General features: G+C 46.6%; 1 protein-coding gene across 1 annotated transcript in view; it reads left to right on the plus strand.

Annotated features, from left to right (window-relative positions):
• Positions 1 to 11,284: 11,284 nt before the first annotated feature.
• LOC143768202 (uncharacterized) overlaps positions 11,285 to 22,559 on the plus strand; it is a 41,844-nt gene continuing 30,569 nt past the window's right edge. Inside the window, exons 1-2 of the mRNA XM_077256893.1 lie at positions 11,285 to 11,353; positions 15,805 to 15,855. Of these exons, the coding sequence (XP_077113008.1) occupies positions 11,285 to 11,353; positions 15,805 to 15,855 (120 nt within the window). The remainder of the gene's footprint in view (positions 11,354 to 15,804; positions 15,856 to 22,559) is intronic.

A 22,559-nucleotide genomic window follows, 5' to 3' on the forward strand; every position in this document is an offset into this window, starting at 1 on the left:
TGTGAGAGCTCACAATTTACAGTGAGGTGGGGGAGATACAGGTGTGTATTTACAATGATGGTCCAGCCATCTTGAGGGAGTGTGGGATAGATAGAGATAGTGAATGGGCTACACACACTTGCACATAAAATGACTTTGATTAGGGATGGTGAACAAAAGTGTTTTGAGGAAGTGCCTAAAACTCTGCAAGTTGTGGCTGGTCCTAATTTCTTCAGGTAGAGCATTCCAGAGGATTGGTGCAACGCGGGAGAAGTCAGGAGTGGGAGGTATGGATTAGTGCAGGTTAGTCGAAAGACGTTTGCAGAGGGCAGCGATCGGCTAGGCCGATAGAAATGAGGGAGATGTAAGGGGGTGCCGCATTGTGGAGAGCTTTATGGGTGAGAACAAGTACTTTGAATTGGATCATATAATGAAGGGGCAGCCAGTGTAACGACTGGCGAGGAGTAGACGCGTCCGAGTACTGATTAGCCAGATGGATGACCCTGGCTGCTGCATTAAGGATAGACTGGAGAGGGGAAAGTCGAGTGAGGGGTAGGCCAATAAAAGAGCGTTACAGTAGTCCAGGCGGGAGTGGATCGGGGCAACAGTGAGGGTTTTTGTTGTTTCTATGGTGAGAAAAGGGCGGATTCTAAAGATGTTCTGTAGGTGTAAGAGGGCAAGAGATTGTAAATGGGAGGTGAAGGAGAGATTGGTGTCAAACGTAACACCCAGACAGCATGCCTGCTGCCAGGGTGTCATTATGATGCCACCCACGGAGAGGGAAATGTCAGATTTAAGGAGGTTAGACAGCGGGAGCAGAAGAAGTTCAGGTTTAGAAAGGTTGAGTTTCAGATAGCGAGCGGACATGATGTTGGAGACTGCGAACAGACAGTCACTGGCGTTCTGTAGTACAGCAGGGGTAAGGTCAGGGGATAACGTGTATAATTGTGTGTCATCAGCATAAAGATGGTACTGAAAGCCAAATCTGCTGATGGTCTGTCCAATTGGAGCAGTGTAGCGAGAGAAGGGGGTCAAGGAGTGAGCCCTGAGGTACCCCAACAGTGAGAGGAAGAAGAGATGAAGTGGAGCCAGCAAACAAAACACTGAAGGAGCGGTCAGAAAGATAGAGAACCAGAAGAGAGCAGTGTCCTTAATGCCTAGTGACTGGAGCCTAGAGAGTAGGAGATGGTGGTCAACAGTGTCGAAAGCTTCAGAAAGGTCGAGAAGAATGAGCAGAGAGTGGTCACCGTTACATTTTGCTGTCAGAAGGTCATTGGTCACTTTGATGAGTGCAGTTTCTGTCAAATGTTGGGGGCGGAAGCAGTACTGTAAAGGGTCTAGGAGGGAATGAGTGGAGAGGTAACGGGTAAGGTGGGAGTAGACCAGGCGCTCCAAGAGTTTAGAGATGAAGGGGAGCTTGGAGACTGGTCTGTAGTTGTTTGTGCAGGATGGGTCGAAAGCAGGTTTCCTTAATAATGGAGTAATTATAGTGTTTAAAGGAGGAGGGGAAAATGCCCAAGGAGAGGGAGAGATTAAGGATTGTAGTTAGGTGAGTTGTGACGACTGGAGAGAGAGACTGGAGGAGATGTGATGGAATGGGGTCAGTAGAGCATGTAGTCGGATGAGGAAAGGATCCTGGAGACTTCTGTGATGGGATCAAATGTGGCGAGTGAGCCAATGGAAAGGGAGGGATGGGAGTCACGGCACCTGGTGGCTAGGAGCAGATTTCCTGATGGATATTGTCTATTTTCTCAATAAAGTGGGAGGCCAGGTCATCAGCACATATGTCTGTGATAGGGGCTTGTGCTTTCAGCCTGAGGAGGGAGTGAAAGGTGTCAAAAAGTTTCTTCAGGTTGTTGGATAGTGAGGAGTTCAGCGTGGTGTAGTAGGTTTGTTTGGCGAGGTGAAGGGCAGAGTTATAGGTTCTTAACATAAATTTGTAGTGGATGAAGTCTTTTGGTGTGCGAGTTTTCCTCCATAAGCTTTCAGCACTCCTAGAGCATCGCTGGAGAAACAGAGTTTGCGATGTGAGACCTACCCAGATTTGCCTGAGCTTCTGGTCAAGGTGTGCCATGTCAGCGCTCATTTCTGCAAGACAGCTACAGTTACTGCTGCTCTGGCAGTGCTACAGCAGCACATGCAAGTGCCAGCTCACTGATACTGCACTGTTATGACCACAGTGGATAGGGTCTCAGAGGAACGTGTAAGTCTGCAAGATACAAAAATCCAGCTCATAGGGCTGTGGTAACTGGGTTGACCAAATAGCTACTCCTAACGCCAACACTAGAAGTAGCCGGGGATCATGCCTACGGTGATCGCTAGATGACTCGCGCCAGCCGGAGAATCTAACTACCCCTAGGAGAAGAAAACAAAGACCTCTCTTGCCTCCAGAGAAAGGGACCCCAAAGCAAGATACAAGCCCCCCACAAATAATAACGGTGAGGTAAGAGGAAATGACAAACACAGAAATGAACCAGGTTCAGCAAAGAGAGGCCAGCTTACTAATAGCAGAATATAGCAAGATAACTTATCTGGTCAACAAAAACCCTATAAAAATCCACGCTGGAGATTCAAGAACCCCCGAACCGTCTAACGGTCCGGGGGGAGAACACCAGCTCCCTAGAGCTTCCAGCAAAGGTCAGGATACAGATAGGAACAAGCTGGACAAAAATACCAAATAAAACAAAAGCAAAAAGCAAAGAAGCAGACTTAGCTTGAAAAACAGGAACCAGGATCAGAGGACAAGAGCACAGCAGATTAGCTCTGATTTCAACGATGCCAGGCATTGAACTGAAGGTCCAGGGAGCTTATATAGCAACGCCCCTGAACTAACGGCCCAGGTGAGGATATAGGAAAAGACAGACGCTCCAGAGTCAAATCACTAATGACCACTAGAGGGAGCAAAAAGCAAAATCACAACAGTACCCCCCCCCTTAGTGAGGGGTCACCGAACCCTCACCATGACCACCAGGGCGATCAGGATGAGCGGCGTGAAAGGCACGAACTAAATCGGCCGCATGAACATCAGAGGCGACCACCCAGGAATTATCTTCCTGACCATAGCCCTTCCACTTGACCAGGTACTGAAGCCTCCGCCTGGAGAGACGAGAATCCAAGATCTTCTCCACCACGTACTCCAACTCGCCCTCAACCAACACCGGAGCAGGAGGCTCAGCAGAAGGAACCACAGGCACAACGTACCGCCGCAACAAGGACCTATGAAACACGTTGTGGATAGCAAACGACACAGGAAGATCCAGGCGAAAGGATACAGGATTAAGAATTTCCAATATCTTGTAAGGACCAATAAAACGAGGTTTAAATTTGGGAGAGGAAACCTTCATAGGAACAAAGCGGGAAGAAAGCCACACCAAATCCCCAACACGTAGTCGGGGACCCACACCGCGGCGGCGGTTGGCAAAGCGCTGAGCCCTCTCCTGTGACAACTTCAAGTTGTCCACCACAAGATTCCAGATCCGCTGCAACCTATCCACCACAGAATCCACCCCAGGGCAGTCAGAAGGTTCCACATGACCCGAAGAAAAACGAGGGTGGAAACCAGAGTTGCAGAAAAACGGCGAAACCAAGGTGGCAGAACTAGCCCGATTATTAAGGGCAAACTCAGCTAACGGCAAGAAGGTCACCCAATCGTCCTGATCAGCAGAGACAAAACACCTCAAATAAGCCTCCAAAGTCTGATTAGTTCGCTCCGTCTGTCCATTAGTCTGAGGATGGAAAGCAGACGAAAACGACAAGTCAATGCCCATCCTACTACAAAAGGATCGCCAGAATCTGGAAACGAACTGGGATCCTCTGTCTGACACAATATTCTCAGGGATGCCGTGCAAACGAACCACGTTCTGGAAAAACACAGGAACCAGATCGGAAGAGGAAGGCAGTTTAGGCAAAGGAACCAAATGGACCATCTTGGAGAAGCGATCACATATCACCCAGATAACAGACATGCCCTGAGACACCGGAAGATCAGAAATGAAATCCATGGAGATATGTGTCCAAGGTCTCTTAGGGACAGGCAAGGGCAATAGCAACCCGCTGGCACGAGAGCAGCAAGGCTTAGCTCGAGCACAAGTCCCACAGGACTGTACAAATGACCGCACATCCCTAGACAAGGAAGGCCACCAAAAGGATCTGGCCACCAGATCTCTGGTGCCAAAAATTCCTGGGTGACCTGCCAACACCGAGGAATGAACCTCGGAAATGACTCTGCTGGTCCACTTATCAGGCACAAACAGTCTGTCAGGTGGACAAGAATCAGGCCTATCAGCCTGAAATCTCTGCAACACACGTCGCAGATCAGGAGAAATAGCTGACAAGATAATACCATCCTTAAGAATACCAACAGGTTCAGCGACTCCAGGAGCATCAGGCACAAAGCTCCTGGAAAGAGCATCGGCCTTCACATTCTTTGAACCTGGTAAATACGAGACAACAAAGTCAAAACGGGAGAAAAACAATGACCAGCGGGCCTGTGTAGGATTCGGGCGTTTAGCAGACTCGAGATACATCAGATTTTTGTGATCAGTCAAGACCACCACACGATGCTTAGCACCCTCGAGCCAATGACGTCACTCCTCAAATGCCCATTTCATGGCCAACAACTCCCGATTGCCCACATCATAATTTCGCTCCGCAGGCGAAAACTTCCTAGAGAAAAAGGCGCAAGGTCTCATAACAGAGCAACCAGGGCCTCTCTGCGACAAAACGGCCCCTGCTCCAATCTCTGAAGCATCCACCTCAACTTGAAAGGGAAGCGAGACATCAGGCTGGCACAAAACAGGCGCCGAAGTAAACCGACGTTTCAACTCCTGGAAAGCCTCCACGGCAGCAGGAGCCCAATTAACCACATCGGAGCCCTTCTTGGTCATATCCGTCAAAGGTTTCACAATGCTAGAAAAGTTAGCGATAAAACGACGGTAGAAGTTAGCGAAACCCAAGAACTTCTGAAGACTCTTAACTGACGAGGGCTGAGTCCAATCAAGAATAGCTCGGACCTTGACTGGGTCCATCTCCACAGCAGAAGGGGAAAAAATGAACCCCAAAAAGGGAACCTTCTGTACACCAAAAAGACACTTTGAGCCCTTGACAAACAAAGAATTTTCACGCAAAATTTTAAAGACCATCCTGACCTGCTCCACATGCGAGTCCCAATTATCAGAAAAAAACAGAATATCATCCAGATAAACGATCAGAAATTTATCCAGATAGTTCCGGAAAATGTCATGCATAAAGGACTGAAAAACTGAAGGGGCATTAGAGAGCCCAAAAGGCATCACCAAGTACTCAAAATGACCTTCGGGCGTATTGAATGCGGTTTTCCATTCATCCCCTTGCTTAATGCGCACAAGGTTGTACGCACCACGAAGGTCTATCTTGGTAAACCACTTGGCACCTTTAATCCGGGCAAACAAGTCAGACAACAGCGGCAAAGGATACTGAAATTTGACAGTGATCTTATTTAAAAGCCGATAGTCAATACAAGGCCTCAAAGATCCGTCCTTTTTAGCCACAAAAAAGAATCCCGCACCAAGAGGGGAAGAAGACGGACGGATGTGTCCTTTCTCCAGAGACTCCTTGATATATGAACGCATAGCGGTATGTTCAGGTATCGACAGATTAAACAGTCTTCCCTTAGGAAATTTACTGCCTGGAATCAAATCTATTGCACAGTCACATTCCCTATGAGGAGGCAATGCACTGGACCTGGACTCGCTAAAGACATCCTGATAATCAGACAAGTACTCCGGAACTTCCGAAGGCGTAGAAGAAGCAATAGACACAGGCAGGGAATCCTCATGAATACCACGACAGCCCCAACTAGACACTGACATAGCCTTCCAGTCAAGGACTGGATTATGGGTCTGTAACCATGGCAGCCCCAAAACAACCAAATCATGCATTTTATGTAGAACGAGAAAACGTATCACCTCGCGGTGTTCAGGAGTCATGCACATGGTAACCTGTGTCCAATACTGCGGCTTATTTTCTGCCAATGGCGTAGCATCAATACCCCTAAGAGGGATAGGATTTTCTAATGGTTCAAGAATAAAACCACAGCGCTTAGCAAATGAGAGATCCATAAGACTCAGGGCACCACCTGAATCTACAAACGCCATGACAGGATAAGATGACAGTGAGCAAATCAAAGTTACAGACAGAATAAACTTAGGATGCAAATTACCAACGGTGACAGGACTAACAACCTTAGATATACGTTTAGAGCATGCTGAGATAACATGTGTAGAATCACCACAGTAGTAGCACAAGCCATTCCGGCGTCTATGAATTTTCCTCTCATTTCTAGTCAGGATTCTATCACATTGCATCAAATCAGGTGTCCGTTCAGACAACACCATGAGGGAATTTGCGGTTTTTCTATCACATTGCATCACATCAGGTGTCTGTTCAGACAACAACATGAGGGAATTTGCGGTTTTGCGCTCCCGCAACCGCCGGTCAATTTGAATAGCCAGGGACATGGTATCATTCAGACCTGTGGGAATGGGAAAACCCACCATAACATTCTTAATGGCCTCAGAAAGGCCATTTCTAAAATTAGCGGCCAGTGCACACTCGTTCCAATGTGTCAGCACGGACCATTTCCGAAATTTTTGGCAATACACCTCAGCCTCGTCCTGGCCCTGAGACATAGCCAGCAAGGCTTTCTCTGCCTGAATCTCAAGATTGGGTTCCTCATAAAGTAAACCGAGCGCCAGAAAAAACGCATCAATATCAGCCAATGCCGGATCTCCTGGCGCCAACGAAAAAGCCCAATCCTGAGGGTCACCCCGTAAGAATGAAATAACAATTTTTACTTGTTGAGCAGAGTCTCCAGACGAACAAGGTTTCAGGGACAAAAATAATTTACAATTATTCCTGAAATTCCTAAACTTAAATCGGTCTCCTGAAAACAGTTCAGGAATCGGAATCTTGGGTTCAGACCTAGGATTTCTGGTAACATAATCTTGTATACCCTGCACACGAGCGGCAAGCTGGTCCACACTTGTAATCAAGGTCTGGACATTCATGTCTGCAGCAAGCTTAAGCCACTCTGAGGTAAAGGGGAAAAGAAAGAAAAAAAAAAAAATGAGAGAGGGAAAAAAAAACCTCAAAATTTTCTTTCTTATAATCCCACTTTTGCAATGCATTAAACATTTAATACTGGCCTGGCATACTGTTATGACCCCAGTGGACAGGGTCTCAGAGGAACGTGTAAGTCTGCAAGATACAAAAATCCAGCTCATAGGACTGTGGTAACTGGGTTGACCAAATAGCTACTCCTAACGCCAACACTAGAAGTAGCCGGGGATCATGTCTACGGTGATCGCTAGATGACTCGCGCCAGCCGGAGAATCTAACTACCCCTAGGAGAAGAAAACAAAGACCTCTCTTGCCTCCAGAGAAAGGGACCCCAAAGCAAGATACAAGCCCCCCACAAATAATAACGGTGAGGTAAGAGGAAATGACAAACACAGAAATGAACCAGGTTCAGCAAAGAGAGGCCAGCTTACTAATAGCAGAATATAGCAAGACAACTTATCTGGTCAACAAAAACCCTATAAAAATCCACGCTGGAGATTCAAGAACCCCCGAACCGTCTAACGGTCCGGGAGGAGAACACCAGCCCCCTAGAGCTTCCAGCAAAGGTCAGGATACAGATAGGAACAAGCTGGACAAAAATACCAAACAAAACAAAAGCAAAAAGCAAAGAAGCAGACTTAGCTTGAAAAACAGGAACCAGGATCAGAGGACAAGAGCACAGCAGATTAGCTCTGATTTCAACGATGCCAGGCATTGAACTGAAGGTCCAGGGAGCTTATATAGCAACGCCCCTGAACTAACGGCCCAGGTGAGGATATAGGAAAAGACAGACGCTCCAGAGTCAAATCACTAATGACCACTAGAGGGAGCAAAAAGCAAAATCACAACACTGCACATGCTGGTAAGGCTTTGTGACCAGCAGAGGCCAGTTGTGGAATACCAGCTCCAACACGCCCATCGGTTTTCTGGTCAGCCTCCACACATAACTGAAGAGTGGGTGTGACGGCACCGCATTTCTTCTTAATTATGCCAGATGTAAATTCAGTAGGCCCAGAATAATAAACTGTTGTCTGAAGTATTGACTCTTCTTGTAGGTTGATTTGATATTTGCAAATGGATGAATGGTTATTTTCTGTATTTTTCGGACTATAAGACGCACCTAGGTTTTAGAGGAGGAAATTAGAAAAAAATTTGAAGCAAAATATGTGGTCAATTTTTTTACAAATATCCCCTATCCTGTTGTATATGGTCCCCTCATCCCTATCTTCGTATGCACGGCCACCTCATGCCTATCCTGGTAGGCACGTCCCCTCATCCCTAGCCTTGTAGGCATGGCCCCCTCATCCCTATCATGAAATTTATGGCCCCACTCATCCCCATCCTGGTATGCATGGCCCCATCAGAAAAACAAAAAATACAAACCATTATACTTACCTTCCTGAGCTCCCTCGCAGCGCCTTGTTCTAATGCCAGCAGCTGATTATGCTTGTAAGCAGCGCATGGCAGGAACATCATGCATTGCTTACAAGCTGAGGACAGCTGCCGGAATACTCACTGTTCTCCACGCTGGGACTATGTGCATGGAAGGCAGTGAGCATCCATTGCTGTTTAATAGCGGGCACAGTGTTAGCCGCAGATGCCGGCGGTCACGTGTGCCGCTACCAAAAGGAATGAATATTCACTTCATCCTATGCTCATGGGAGTGGAGACTAGTGAACATTCATTGCCTTAAGAAGTAGGCACACGTGGAAGCCCCTCTGCTGCAAGAAGCCAGCTGCTGGAGCTAACAGCGTGTCTGCTATTAAAAAGAAATAAACCATGGGCATTGAATATTAATTTCACCTTAGGAGCGGGCACAGGAGTTAGACGCAGCATCCGGCTCCTCCACCTCCCCTCCACAGCCAGAGCAGGTATATCAGGACTATAAGACCCCCCCCCATTTTTGGAGGAAAAAAGTGTGTCTTATAGTCTGAAAAATATGGTTCTATATCAACTCCTACAGTTTATTGCACTGCTATCTTTGTAAAATAGGGATGCAGGGTCACTGAACAATGATGTCTGCTGAGTCTGCTGATATGTTGATTATACATTGTACTGACTTGCACACATTGAAAAATAAACTAGAAATAAACAAACAATGCGCGTTAACCTCAGTCACATCTTTCACTTGACTGGCTTAAAGGACAGTTGTGCACTATATAAGGAGACTTTTTCCACTGTTCCAAGTGACTCTACGGGATGTCAGTTTAGGGAACCACAGCTCCAGCTGGAAGAGAACTGATCTGCTTTATAGACCATCACTGAATCCTCAGAGATGTCTTGAAGAATCCAGGTTGGGACAATCAGGTCACCTGGCCACATACCTCACTGCTCTCAGTTAGCTCATTAAGCTTGTCGTTACCTCCTCTCTGTGGGGGCCCACCAAAAGTGGGATGTCACTGGTGGGGGTAGTCAGCACTGGAAGCAGCTCAAATTCCAACGGGTCAGGGGAAGAGTGAGACTCTAATTTGCACCATCTTGGGTATTTGCTGGGACTGTTATATATGCTATTGTTTGTTGGTGGTTCAATAAATTATTGCCACACTGTTTTAACTTCACCCTGAGTGTCCTGCCCATGGGAAGAGAGAATGAGTATTCAGTGGTATGTGCCCTGGTCCATGTGGTTTCAGCTAGTGGACTAGAGCACCCGCTGACCCCCGCGTCTTCAAATATGGTGGCACAGTGGAATACTACTCAGCCCAGTGGATCTGGGGGAGCTGCAGGGGACTAGTGTTCGTAGACACCATCCAAGGACTTCACAACCAGTGAGGCATATAGACATACCCAGCATACCATAGGCGAGGCATATACAGAAGGTTTTGGATGCCACCATGTCCAACCCCACCAACCCATCCATTTTAAGAGGACCAGGGTGTATGTATAGTTGCAAGAAGAAATTACAACTACAGGAGCTGTGCCATCTTCAACTAATTGAATACCGGACCACCGGTTGGATTTGATGAAGGAACTGGTCTGTTGGGATGCCCAGAATGTAATGAAGGATGATAAAAACTATGAGATGGACCCAGAGGTCTGGAATCAACGCAGTCACCAGCAGCCGGAATCCAGGATTTGTTGGTTGCATTGGGACCTGGAGCCTCAAGTGGGGAAAGGGCTTGTGTTTATAGAATCAGTTTTGGGAGTTTCAGTACCCCTACCGCCACCGCCGGACACTACCCCATGAAAGTCCCCACCAAGGAACTCATCTCCGCTACAGAGACGTGCCAGTGTTTAATGAGTCCAACACTGAAGTCGATGAACATCTGCAAGTTTTTGAGACTCTGATGCTTATGCTTATACCTGTGGACTAGTTTGACTGGTCGGGCATGAAATGCTGGCCGGTCACAAGGGCTTCAAGACTGCCTGGTCTATGAAACTATTAATGACATCCTGCTTGCCCTTTTTACCATCGCACCTGAGGGATATCGCACCAAGTTTCGGATATTGTCTTGCCAGGAGAATTTCTTTGTAGAATTTGTCAGTCATCTCTGGTGACATTGCGACCGCTGGCTCAATGGTAGCACTGCTCATTCTGCTGCTGCCCTTCTGGATGTGATCACGCTTGAGCAACTTATGGAGAAAATGGCCCCAGAAATACAATAGTGGGTATTGGCTGACGAGTTTACAGCCAACCGACCCCGTTGGAGACCCGATATAACCACCAATCCCAGAAGACCCATCAACCAAAGATTTGACTGACCACCAGTCACTCAAGCAGGATTATCTCGTTACTCAGCAGAAAACCAACCAGGGCAAAGGGTTACCAACAGTACCCATGACTTGCCCAACCCACGGGGCTGTTATACATGTGGGCACCTTGGACACATTGCCAAAGACTGTCCCCAAGGCCGGGACCCCATGCCTTGAGCCCCTCTGCCAGTCCAGCATGTCAGCATCTGCCAAAACGAGCCAGAAGGTTCTGAGGGATGCTATCCCTGCTATACACCAGCAGTGGAGGAAGTGATATTTCCCGTCCATACTCTTCAGCGGGTTGACCACCATACACCAGCCAGCCTCCATCAACACATCCAGCTGGTCAAGGTCGGTGATATCCAGGCCCAGAGACTTCGGGACACTGGGTCCTCCATCACCCTGGTCAACCCAGATATTGTCCCAAAAAGAAGACCTGGATCTTCCTGGTTATCTGACACAAAATATCTGAATAGTATATAAATGTGGCATACACCAACACAAAGTGAAAATAAACATGGCCCTTCGGGCAAAACAAGCCAAAATGGTATACAGTCTCTACATCTGCAGGGATCTGCCTGCTCAGGTAAATAACCACTCACTGGTTCTGTTTTTCTTTGTCAAGACACAGAGTGCTAGAGTTCCTCTCCCCAGGCCCACTGAACACTGAATGCCTCTGGGTTCTGACTATTTAAGCCCCAGACCACACCCTGGAGATTAGGTGGACAACCTCTCACGAGTTCTATGGTTGTCCACAAAAAACCCAGCCCTTAAAATTGCCGAATAACCCCTCACAACACATAGTGTGCTGGAGGAAACTTCAGGGTGTCAAATCACTGAAACTAATAGCCTCAGTGAAATGTATCTCCCCTCTAGCACTTGGCTGTAACATAACAAGAACCGCATTACAGCGTATGGATGAATCATTGCATCCATAAAAAGTTTTGGAAGGTTTTTTTTCAAGTTTTATATACCATTGTAATGTAACAAGAACCGTGTTAAAGTGTGTGGATGAATTATTGAATCCATAAAAACTTTTGGCAGTTTTTTTTTCAGTTTTATATAACACATAATGTAAAAAGAACCACGTTAGTGTATGGATGAATCAATGAATCCTTAAAAAAATTTTGAAGGTTTTTTTGAGTTTTATAAAGTACCAAAATATAACAGAAAGCATGTTACACTGTATGGCTGAGTATTTGAACCCAGACAAATTTTTATATGCTTTTTTTCAGTGTTAAATAAAGCAGAAATGTATGACAAATCACGCAATACTGTATGGGTGACAATATAGTACATCCCCACCAATAAAAAAATCTGATCACGTGCAGCTGCTATATATTTTGCAATGGATGGTGAAGCACTCAGCCCTGCCTAGAGCCTCTATCACTCTGCCTGAAACTGTCCCTAGGCTAAATGCAGAATGTATCTGATACAAACAGGAAAGCACTGGATTAGCCCTTAGAAGGACTGATAGGCTATGTGTGAACGTTGTGTATTTGCTTGTAGAAATTTCTGCATCTCGGCAGCAAAAATGCTGCTGAAAAATACGCTGCGGTTTTGGTGCATATTTGCATGCGTTCTGTTCCTGTGCATTCAATGGGTCAAAAACACAGGCAAAAGCGCAAAAAGAATTGACATGCTTCAAAAAATAAACACACTGCAAATACGCGCGGAAATTTGCTGATCATGTGCACAACACTTCAGGATTGTCATTGAATAAGCTTGCATAAGTATTCCATTGCCTTTTTGGACCATTTACATGTAGAAAAAAAAATTATATTGGCTCTCCGAGGAAGCCGAAAGAGAAACGTGCGTCGGGGCGCATGTGTGCACCTATGGAGAAGTTTGTGCTCTCCTGTGCCTTGAGGTCTGTTTGCTTGATCTGTTGCCTGACTTTGTTTGGACCATCCGCCTGTTTAACCCCTTCAGCTCTAATCCGTTGTCCTCCTGGTACTCTGACCTCGGAATGTTACCTCACTACACTTTTGTCTCTTCCTTCTGTTTATGATATAGCCTCCCGACTTCTGACCTTGGACTCCTCAACCACTCTGACTCACGGCTTGGCCGTGAGAAGTGACTAATGTCACAGATATAAGTTAGTTTGTTACACGCTGACCGTCAGTTTCAGAGGGCACAATTAAAAGAAACAGAATGCACGCAAGGAATATTAATGAGATTTGCAGTGTTTTTTGGTGTAGCAGGGAGGAGTTAAAGTTACTATTACAAGATGAGCCGGGGTTAGGAGAGATATCTCCTGCAACTAGGAGGAGAATAAAGAGAGTGAGCAGATGTTTAGGTGATTCATGATAGCGTCTCTTATTTTGTATTGTGGGAGTGAATGGATCTGTGTGATTTAAGATTGTGAAAACAGGATGAGAGCTGGGCACTGGGGAGGAGGAGAGACTGGCTGATATGGATGGAGTGCACTGAGTGTGTGAAAGGGCGGTAGATGTGAGTGACTGCAGCATATGGAAGGTAAATGATACAAATACATATGGGAAGTACATTTTGCAATGCAAATGACCTGAAAACAAGTTTCTGTGAATGTCTTGCATCTTGTCTACCCTGTCCAACTGCCATGTTTAACTGCCCTGGCACTTTGAAAAATATGGCACTTGGATAAAATCTGCACAAACACCTTCCCCTTGGCTAGGTCTAAATATATAGGAAAGTTTGTTCTTAGACTTATCAGGGTATGTGCATACGCTCTGGATTTTGCTGCGGATCCGTAGCAGAGTGGCCTCTGCAGATTCGCAGCAGCTTTCCATGCGTTTACAGTACAAGTTAAACCTATAGAAAAAAAATCCGCAGTGCCCATGCTGCGGAAAAAAATGCGCGGAAACGTAGTGTTGTTTATTCCGCAGCATGTCAATTCTTTGTGCGGATTCCTATTATAGAGCAGGTGTAAAGCCACAGGTGGAATCCGCAAAAAAAACCCGCGGTAAATCCAGGGTAATTCCGCAGGTAATCTGCAGTGAGATGACCTTACAGCATCGGGGAACAAACTCAGTAAGCTGAATGAACTACTGTATATACCATTACTAGAGGCTTGCAAAGATGGGGGTGAGAGTGCAGGGTTTATAATAGGGATAAATGTAGCAGATACCAAACAGGTAGAGCTAATGAGTACTACAGTATTCTCTGATACCCCTAGAGACTCCACTCTGTACACCTTGTACACACACGGCTCCGCTCTGTACACCTCGTACACACACGGCTCCGCTCTGTACACCTCGTACACACACGGCTCCGCTCTGTACACCTTGTACACACACGGCTCCACTCCGTACACCTCGCACACACACGGCTCCGCTCTGTACACCTTGTACACACACGGCTCCACTCCGTACACCTCGTACACACACGGCTCCACTCCGTACACCTCGTACACACACGGCTCCGCTCTGTACACCTTGTACACACACGGCTCCACTCCGTACACCTCGTACACACACGGCTCCACTCCGTACACCTCGTACACACACGGCTCCGCTCTGTACACCTTGTACACACACGGCTCCACTCCGTACACCTCGTACACACACGGCTCCGCTCCGTACACCTCGTACACACACGGCTCCACTCCGTACACCTCGTACACACACGGCTCCGCTCTGTACACCTCGTACACACACGGCTCCGCTCTGTACACCTCGTACACACACGGCTCCGCTCTGTACACCTTGTACACACACGGCTCCACTCCGTACACCTCGTACACACACGGCTCCGCTCTGTACACCTCGTACACACACGGCTCCGCTCTGTACACCTCGTACACACACGGCTCCACTCCGTACACCTCGTACACACATGGCCCCGCTCCGTACACCTCATACACACGCTGCTCCGTACACCTCGTACATACACGGCTCCACTCCGTACACCTCGAACTCACGGCTCCGCTCCATACACCTCGAACACATGGCTCTGCTCCATACGCCTGGCTCTGCTCCGTACACCTCGAACACACGGCTCTGCTCCGTACACACACGGCTCCGCTCTGTACACCTTGTACACACACGGCTCCGCTCCGTACACCTCGTACACACACGGCTCCGCTCTGTACACCTCGTATACACACGGCTCTGCTCCGTACACCTCGTACACACGGCTCCGCTCCATACACCTCATACACACGCTGCTCCGTACACCCCGTAATACACGGCTCCACGCCATACACCTCGAACACACAGCTCCGCATACATTGAACACATGGCTCCGCTCCGTACACCTCAAACACACGGCTCTGCTCCGTACACCTTGAACACAGGGCTCTGCTCTGCACACCTCGAACACAGGGCTCTGCTCCGTACACCTCGAACACACGGCTCCGCTCCGTACACCTCGAACACAGGGCTCTGCTCCGTACATACGCAGCTCCACTCCGTACACACGTGGCTCCGCTCCGTACATCTTGTATACACATGGCTCCGCTCCATACACCTCGTACACACACGGCTCCTCTCCGTACACCTCGTACACACGCGGCTCTGCTCCGTACATCTTGTATACACATGGCTCCGCTCCGTACACCTCGTACACACACGTGGCTCCACTCCGCACACCTCGAACACACACGGCTCCGCTCTGTACACCTCGTACACACACGGCTCCGCACACCTCAAACACACGGCTCCGCTCCATACACTTTGAACACACATGGCTCCGCTCTGTACACCTTGTACACACGCGGCTCCACTCCATACACCTTGTACATACGTGGCTCCGCTCCGTACACCTCGTACACACGCGGCTCCGCTCTGTACACCTCATACACACATGGCTCTGCCCCCCTCCGTATACCTTGTACACATGGGGCTCCGCTCCGTACACCTCGTACACACACGGCTCTGCTCCGTACACCTCGTACACACACGGCTCTGCTACATCCACACTGTAAACCCCTCCTGACCCCACACATAATCTTCCCCTCATCCAGCACCATGACAACCAGCACAGCAGAGTCCTGCATACACTGAGGCCCCTGATCATGTGACCTCTGACTCCTCCCCTCCTGTGACCTCATCACAGGTCCTGCGCACAGAGCAGCCATATATGTGGAGTGCGGCTCTGCAGGTGGAGGTAGGTGGAGAGGGACCATCACTGGTAACTTTAACCCTTTCCAGTCCTGTCCTTTGGACCTTTTGAATGTTCTTCCATTGTCGTACCTCATGAATTGTCTTTGTGGGATAAGTTCCATTCTGAAGTAGACAAATCGCTTATTGTTTAAACTAATATTCACATTTTTGAGGAAACAATAGCAACACGGCTGTTTTTGAAGTTTAGTCCATTTACATAAATGTTGTTGCTTGTTTTCTTCGGGTCGGTACAATTACTCTGACACCAAATCTCTGCTTGTCTTTACATTGTTCACTGTAATTTTGTTCATTCATTTTTCGAAGGCGGTGAGTTACCTTCCACCAGAGATAGTGGAGGTGTGTGATGGAAAGGGACGACATAATCGCTGGTGACTGAGCTCAGCATATACAAGGCTCAGGAGCCGGACCCATTCTTGTAGCCTACAGATGCCAGAGCTGTTACCTACTTTTGTACATTTGTTGATGTGATGTGTGCATTAACCCCATAGTGACTGAGCCAATTTGCTGCTCAAAGACCACGCCAATTATTACAATTCTGACCACTGTCCCTTTATGAGATAATAACTCTGGAACCCTTCAACGGATCCCGGTGATTCTGAGATTGTTTTTTCATGACATATTGTATTTCATGTTAGGCTGCTTTCACCCATCAGTTTTTTGCTGTCAGGCACAACCCGTCGAATGCTGAAAAAAACGGATCCGTCGCAGACTGTAAAAAACTGATGCGACGGATCCTTTTTTGCGAAGGATCTGACTAGCTGATCCAGCTAATTGGATAAAAAAAATTCGGAGCATGCTCAGTTAAAAAAAACAAACCAAAACGAATCCATCTCCAGATTCCGTCATTTGATGGATCCGGCGCCATAGGGTTCCATTGTACCAAATGACGGACGGCGACGGATCCGTCACTGTCCGTTTTTTCGACAGACACAAAAAACGTTACTGTGTTACTTACGCAGGCGTGTACTATGGAGGACAGAGAATGAACTTCAATATTGCAGCCAGCATGCAGTAAGGAAAGGGTGAATCAAACACCCGAAAACCCCGCCCCTATGGCTGAAAATTGTTCCTTCCAAATTCAGGTGACAGAGTCCCTTTAAGATGTTTAATAACCCTTTACGTGCTTCACAGGAACTGAAGCAATGTGGAAGGAAAAATGAACATAACTTTTCTCACAAACATTTTACTTCAGAACCAATTTATTTTTATTTTCACAAGTGTAAAGTGTTAGCCCCTGATGTGCCTAAACAGAGAAACCCCCCAACAAGTTACACCATTATGGAATCTAGACCCCCCCAAGGAACTTATCTAGATGTGTGTTGAGCACTTTGAACCCCCAAGTGATTCACAGAAGTTTATAACGTAGAGCATTGAAAATAAAAAATCATATTTTTTCCACAATAATTTTTTTGCTCTCAAATTTTTACTTTCCTAAGGGTAACAGGAGAAATTAGACCCCCAAAGTTGTTGTGCAGTTTGTCCTAAGTATGCTGTTACCCCATATGTGGGGGCAAACCACTGTTTGGGTGCATGGCAGGGCTCAGAAGGGAGGGAGCACCGTTTCACTTTTTTAACGCAACATTGGTTGGAATCAATGGTGGTGCCATGTCACGTTTGGAGTCCCCCTGATGTACCTAAACAGTGGAAACCCCCCAATTCTAACTCCAACCCTAACTTTAACACACCCCTAACCTTAATCCCAACCCTAACCATAACCCTAACCACAACCCTAACCCCAACCCTAACCCCAACACACCCCTAACCATAACCCTAACCACAGCCCTAACCCCAACACACCGCTAACCCTAATCCTAACCATAAACTTAACCACAACCCTAACTCCAACACACCCCTAACCCTAATCCCAACCATAACCCTAACCACAAACCTAACCCAAATCCCAACCCTAACTGTAATCCCAACCCTAGCCCAAGCCCTAACCCCAACTCACTTTAGCCCACCTCTAACCCTAATGGAAAAATGAAAATAAATATATTTTTGTTATTTTATTATTTTACCCTAACTAAGGGGGTGATAGAGGGGGTTTTATTTTAATTTTTTTTTTATTTTGATCACTGTGATAGATTCTATAACAGTGATCAAAATGAACGAATAGGAATAATTTCCTATTGTTGCCAAGTGCTGGCCGGCAGATCTCGGCGGGCGCACTGCACATGCGCCAGCCATTTTCTCCCGGAAGAAGATGCCGGTGGCCCGAGGGACTTCACAGAGGGATGCCTAGAAACCAGAGGTACCGGGGGTGGGGTGGGGGGGTTATTGGGGGACCCTATTTCTCTCCTCTGATGTTCAATCACACGAGAGGAGAGAGAAATTAAATGGAAAATCTGACTTTTTTTTTTGCGGTCACCATCATACCGTTAATAACGGCGATCGTAACATCGGGGTCAGTAAAAACCAACCCGAATCATGTTCTCTGGGGTCTTAGCTACCTCTGGTAGCCAAGACCCCAGAGAAATTCCGATGCTGGGGAGCGCTATACACTTAAACCTCAATGCCGATAAAAAGCGGCGCTGTGGTTTAAGTACCCTGAACTACCGCCGTTATAAAGTGTATCGGTGGTCATTAAGGGGTTAAGTTAGTGCAAATGGGTCTGCGCCAGAAAAGTACCCAAAAAATGAACAAATACACTACCCTGCAAAAACCATTTGCTGTTCATATGTTCAATCCTTTGAGCTTTTTTAATTGGTTCAGGTTTCCAAAAATCCCTAACGCTTAGGCAATGTGCCCACGTTGCAGATTATAAGCAGATTTTTCCCCATCAAAACCGGACACCCTTGCCAGGAAAGACGCAAGCTTTTTTTCGCATTTTTGCCACGTTTTTATCCATGTGTTCCAATACAACTATATGGCTGATGAATCGCCGCGTTTCCGCTCTGGAAAAAAACGCAGCATGGGCACAGCAATTGCAATTAATGGGATGCGTTTTGTTAGTGTTTTTTAAGCGTTTTGTTAAGTGTTCAACCTACAGTCCTTCTTTCATGTGGTCTTCGACGAGCCCGGTCGCATTTCTTCTGCAGCCTCTGCTCTGCTCCGGTTACGCCAAAGTAACCTCTCTGTGGGCCAGTGTGCGATCCATTTTCGTACCTTGTCTTCGGAACTCGCTTGGAACAATGAGGCTCTGGTGGCTCTGGGAAGGCCTCTTCGGGCGAATCAAGGATGAACTGGCTGGCCGGGCGATACCCACCTCTCTGGATGACCTGGTGTCTCTCGCAAACCGAATTGACATTAGGTTCCAGGAACAGACCAAAGAGGTGAACCGCGAGAGAAGATCAGTACGCCTGGCTCCCCCCTTTCAACGACCGATCATTACGCCAGTTCCTGCTGTGACTTCTTTGCTTGTACTTATGCAGATTGACCGGGTGAAGCTATCCAAGCACTGCCAAGAGGTTCGTTGGGCTGAAGGGACATGCTTCTACTGCAGCACCTCCGAACATCTTATTCGTTCCTGCCCCGAGAGACTGGGAAATGCCAGTGCCTAGGGTCCGTAGGAGAGGCTACCCTAGGCAAGACTTCTACCTCTCCATTGTTGAAATTATCGAAGGAAGAAGCAAGAACGCGAGACGTTCGTTAGGGGGTTCCCACACGTGGTCTTTCAAGTCTGATTCCGTGGTATGTCACCCTAAGGGTTATATGCATCTTTTTGCTATGGGGATTGCCTTGCACCAATATAATACTACTATATTGCACTTTAATAAACTTTCCTCTTTGTCTATGCACTTTTGCTAAGATTATGATATAAATTTAAAGGAGATATATATGGGTATTGGATGGTGCTTGGCTTAATCTGCAAAATGGCATATAAGAAACTATAGAAATGATTGCAGCAGTGTTTTTTAAGTCACCAATAGGATGTAATTTTTCCCATCCCACTAGAGGGCAGTGTAATAATAAAAGAATATGAAAAATCATCCTATATAGAACATTTCTGTATTGATTTTGTATGAATAAATTGTGGAGATTTGTGACTGCAATTCTTGAGAATGTTATGGTGCATATAGTCCAATATAATGAGAACGGTGTTTTTTGTGAGAATGATTATGTATTTTTAAGGAACTATCTAATATTTGTACCACTTCTTACTTGACGGTATCATGTATTGTCTAATCATGTACTACTTACAATCTATGTGTTTTATTAATTATTGTGTTTAATAAAGAATTGTTGATTTTAATAAGAAATTCTCCAAGCTTTTTTGATGGGATAATTTAATCGTTGATTTAGGAGAATTAGTATTTGTGCCCAAAACTATCGGATATATACTCTCCATTGTTGACCCTGACTGTATCTGTCTCCTGCGGCAAAGTAACTTTGTTCAACAGGCTGTGGTCAACCGGCATAAGATTATGGTCCTATTTCTTCCGGATCCGTAGGTAATTTCTTCAGTGGATGGAAAGCCTCTTCTCGAGACCATCCAGTTCATCACGGAAACCATGGAGCCTCAGGTGGGAATGCTGTATTCGGAGAAGATTTCTCTTCATGTGCTGTCTGGTCTCTTATCCTCTACTTCTAGGTCCCCCGTGGCTGCAAAAACATGAACCTGTTTTGGACTGGAGGTCTGGAGAAGTACTCCGTTGGGGCTCAGGATGTCACAAAATGTGCCTTGTTCCCGTTCGTCCTGTCCGGTCTCCTACTTCTGTTAATTTGCCTGGCCTGCCCACGGCATGTTGGACGTATGAGGATGTCTTTGACAAGAAAGAGGCTGAGACCTTGACACCTAATAGGTTGTATGAATGCCCGCCTGACCTCCTGCCGGGCACCTCATTTCTTGAGGCCGAATCTACCCCCTGTGCCAGGCCGAGACTCATGCTATGTCCGAGTATATAGAAGAGAACCTCACTAGGGAATTTATCCAGCCAGAGCTTGGTTTTTCTTTGTGAAGAAGGACGGCTCTTTGCAACTCTGCATTGACTACAGGGGCCTTAGCTAAATCACTGAAAAAAATAAGTACCCTACCCCTGATCTCTGAGATGTTTGATCACCTGAAAGGTTCCAGAGTCTTCACAAAGCTTGACCAACCAGGGGCATACAACCTGGTTCGAATTCACCAGGGAGACAAGTGGAAGACGGCTTTCAACACCCACGATGGCCATTACGAATATCGCATTATGTCAGTTTGGACTCTGTAATGACCCAGCCTTCTTCCAAGAACTGGTGAATGACCTCTTCTATGACCTGCTCTATACATGGTTGGTAGTATACCTGGATGACATCTTGGTATTCTCTCCTGATCTGTCAACACACAGGAGGAACTTTCGCCGGGTTCTAATAAGGTTAAGAACTAACAGTCTCTACGCCAAATATGAAAAGTCTCTCTTCAAACAGTCCTCCATTCCATTTCTGGGATACATTGTTTCTTAGACCAGTCTGGATCCTGAGAAGGTGTCCGCCGTTATGAAGTGGACTTAAAGCTATCCAGCGGTTTCTCAGGGTTTGGGAATTATCTCCAAATTTTTTTGCATTTTTCATCCGAGACTGCTTCTATGTCTGCGCGCATCCGCTAAGGAGCAAATCCTAAGGAATGGACTCCTGAAGCAGAAGACGCTTTTGTAGTCCTCAAGCAGGAGTTTTCCTCGGCACCGGTGCTGCTTCGCCCAAACCATAACAAGCAGTTATTCCTGGAGGTGGATGCATCTTCCACAGGGGCAGGAGCCGTCCACACTCAGAAGTCTTCATCTGGTCACATGATGTCCTGCGGCTTTTTCTCTAAACTTTTCTCGGCACTAGAACGTACAGTGGGAGAAATAAGTATTTGATCTTTTGCTGATTTTGTAAGTTTGCCCACTGACAAAAACATGGACAGTCTATAATTTTAAGGGTAGGTTAATTTTAACATTGAGAGATAGGATATCAAAAATAAAATCCAGAAAATCACACTGTATAAATTATATACATTTATTTGCATTTTGCAGTGAGAAATAAGTATTTGATCCCTTTGATGGCAAAACCCTTGTTGGCAAGCATGGCAGTCAATGGTTTTTATAGTTGATGATGAGGTTTATGCATATGTCAGGAGGAATTTTGGTCCACTCCTTTTTGCAGATTGTCTCTAAATCATTAATATTTTGAGGCTGTCACTTAGCAACTCGGAGCTTCAACTCCCTCCAAAAGTTTTCTATGGGATTAAGGTCTGGAGACTGGTTAGGCCACTCCATGACCATAATGTGCTTCTTTTTGAGCCACTCCTTTGTTGCCTTGGCTGTATGTTTTGGGTCATTGTCTTACTGGAAGACCCAGCCACGACCCATTTTTAATGTGCTGACGGAGGGAAGGAAGTTGTCACTCAGGATATTACGTTACATGGCTCCATCCATTCTCCCATTGATGCGGTTAAGTAGTCCTGTGCCCTTAGCAGAGAAACACCCCCAAAACATAATGTTTCCACCTCTATGCTTGACAGTGGGAACGGTGTTCTTTGGGTCATAGGCAGCATTTCTCTTCCTCCAAGCGAGTTGAGTTAATGCCAAAGACCTCAATTTTTGTCTCATCTGACCACAGCACCTTATCTTAATCACTCACAGGATCATCCAGGTGTTCATTGGCAAACTTCAGATGGGTCTGCACATGTGCCTTCTTGAGCAGGGGACCTTGTGGGCACTACAGGATTTTAAACCTTTACAGCGTAATGTGTTACCAATTTTTTTTCTTGGTCACTGTGGTCCCAGCTGC

This window comes from Ranitomeya variabilis, chromosome 4 (assembly GCF_051348905.1).
Source record: "Ranitomeya variabilis isolate aRanVar5 chromosome 4, aRanVar5.hap1, whole genome shotgun sequence".
In the NCBI taxonomy this organism is placed as follows: Eukaryota; Metazoa; Chordata; class Amphibia; order Anura; family Dendrobatidae; genus Ranitomeya; species Ranitomeya variabilis.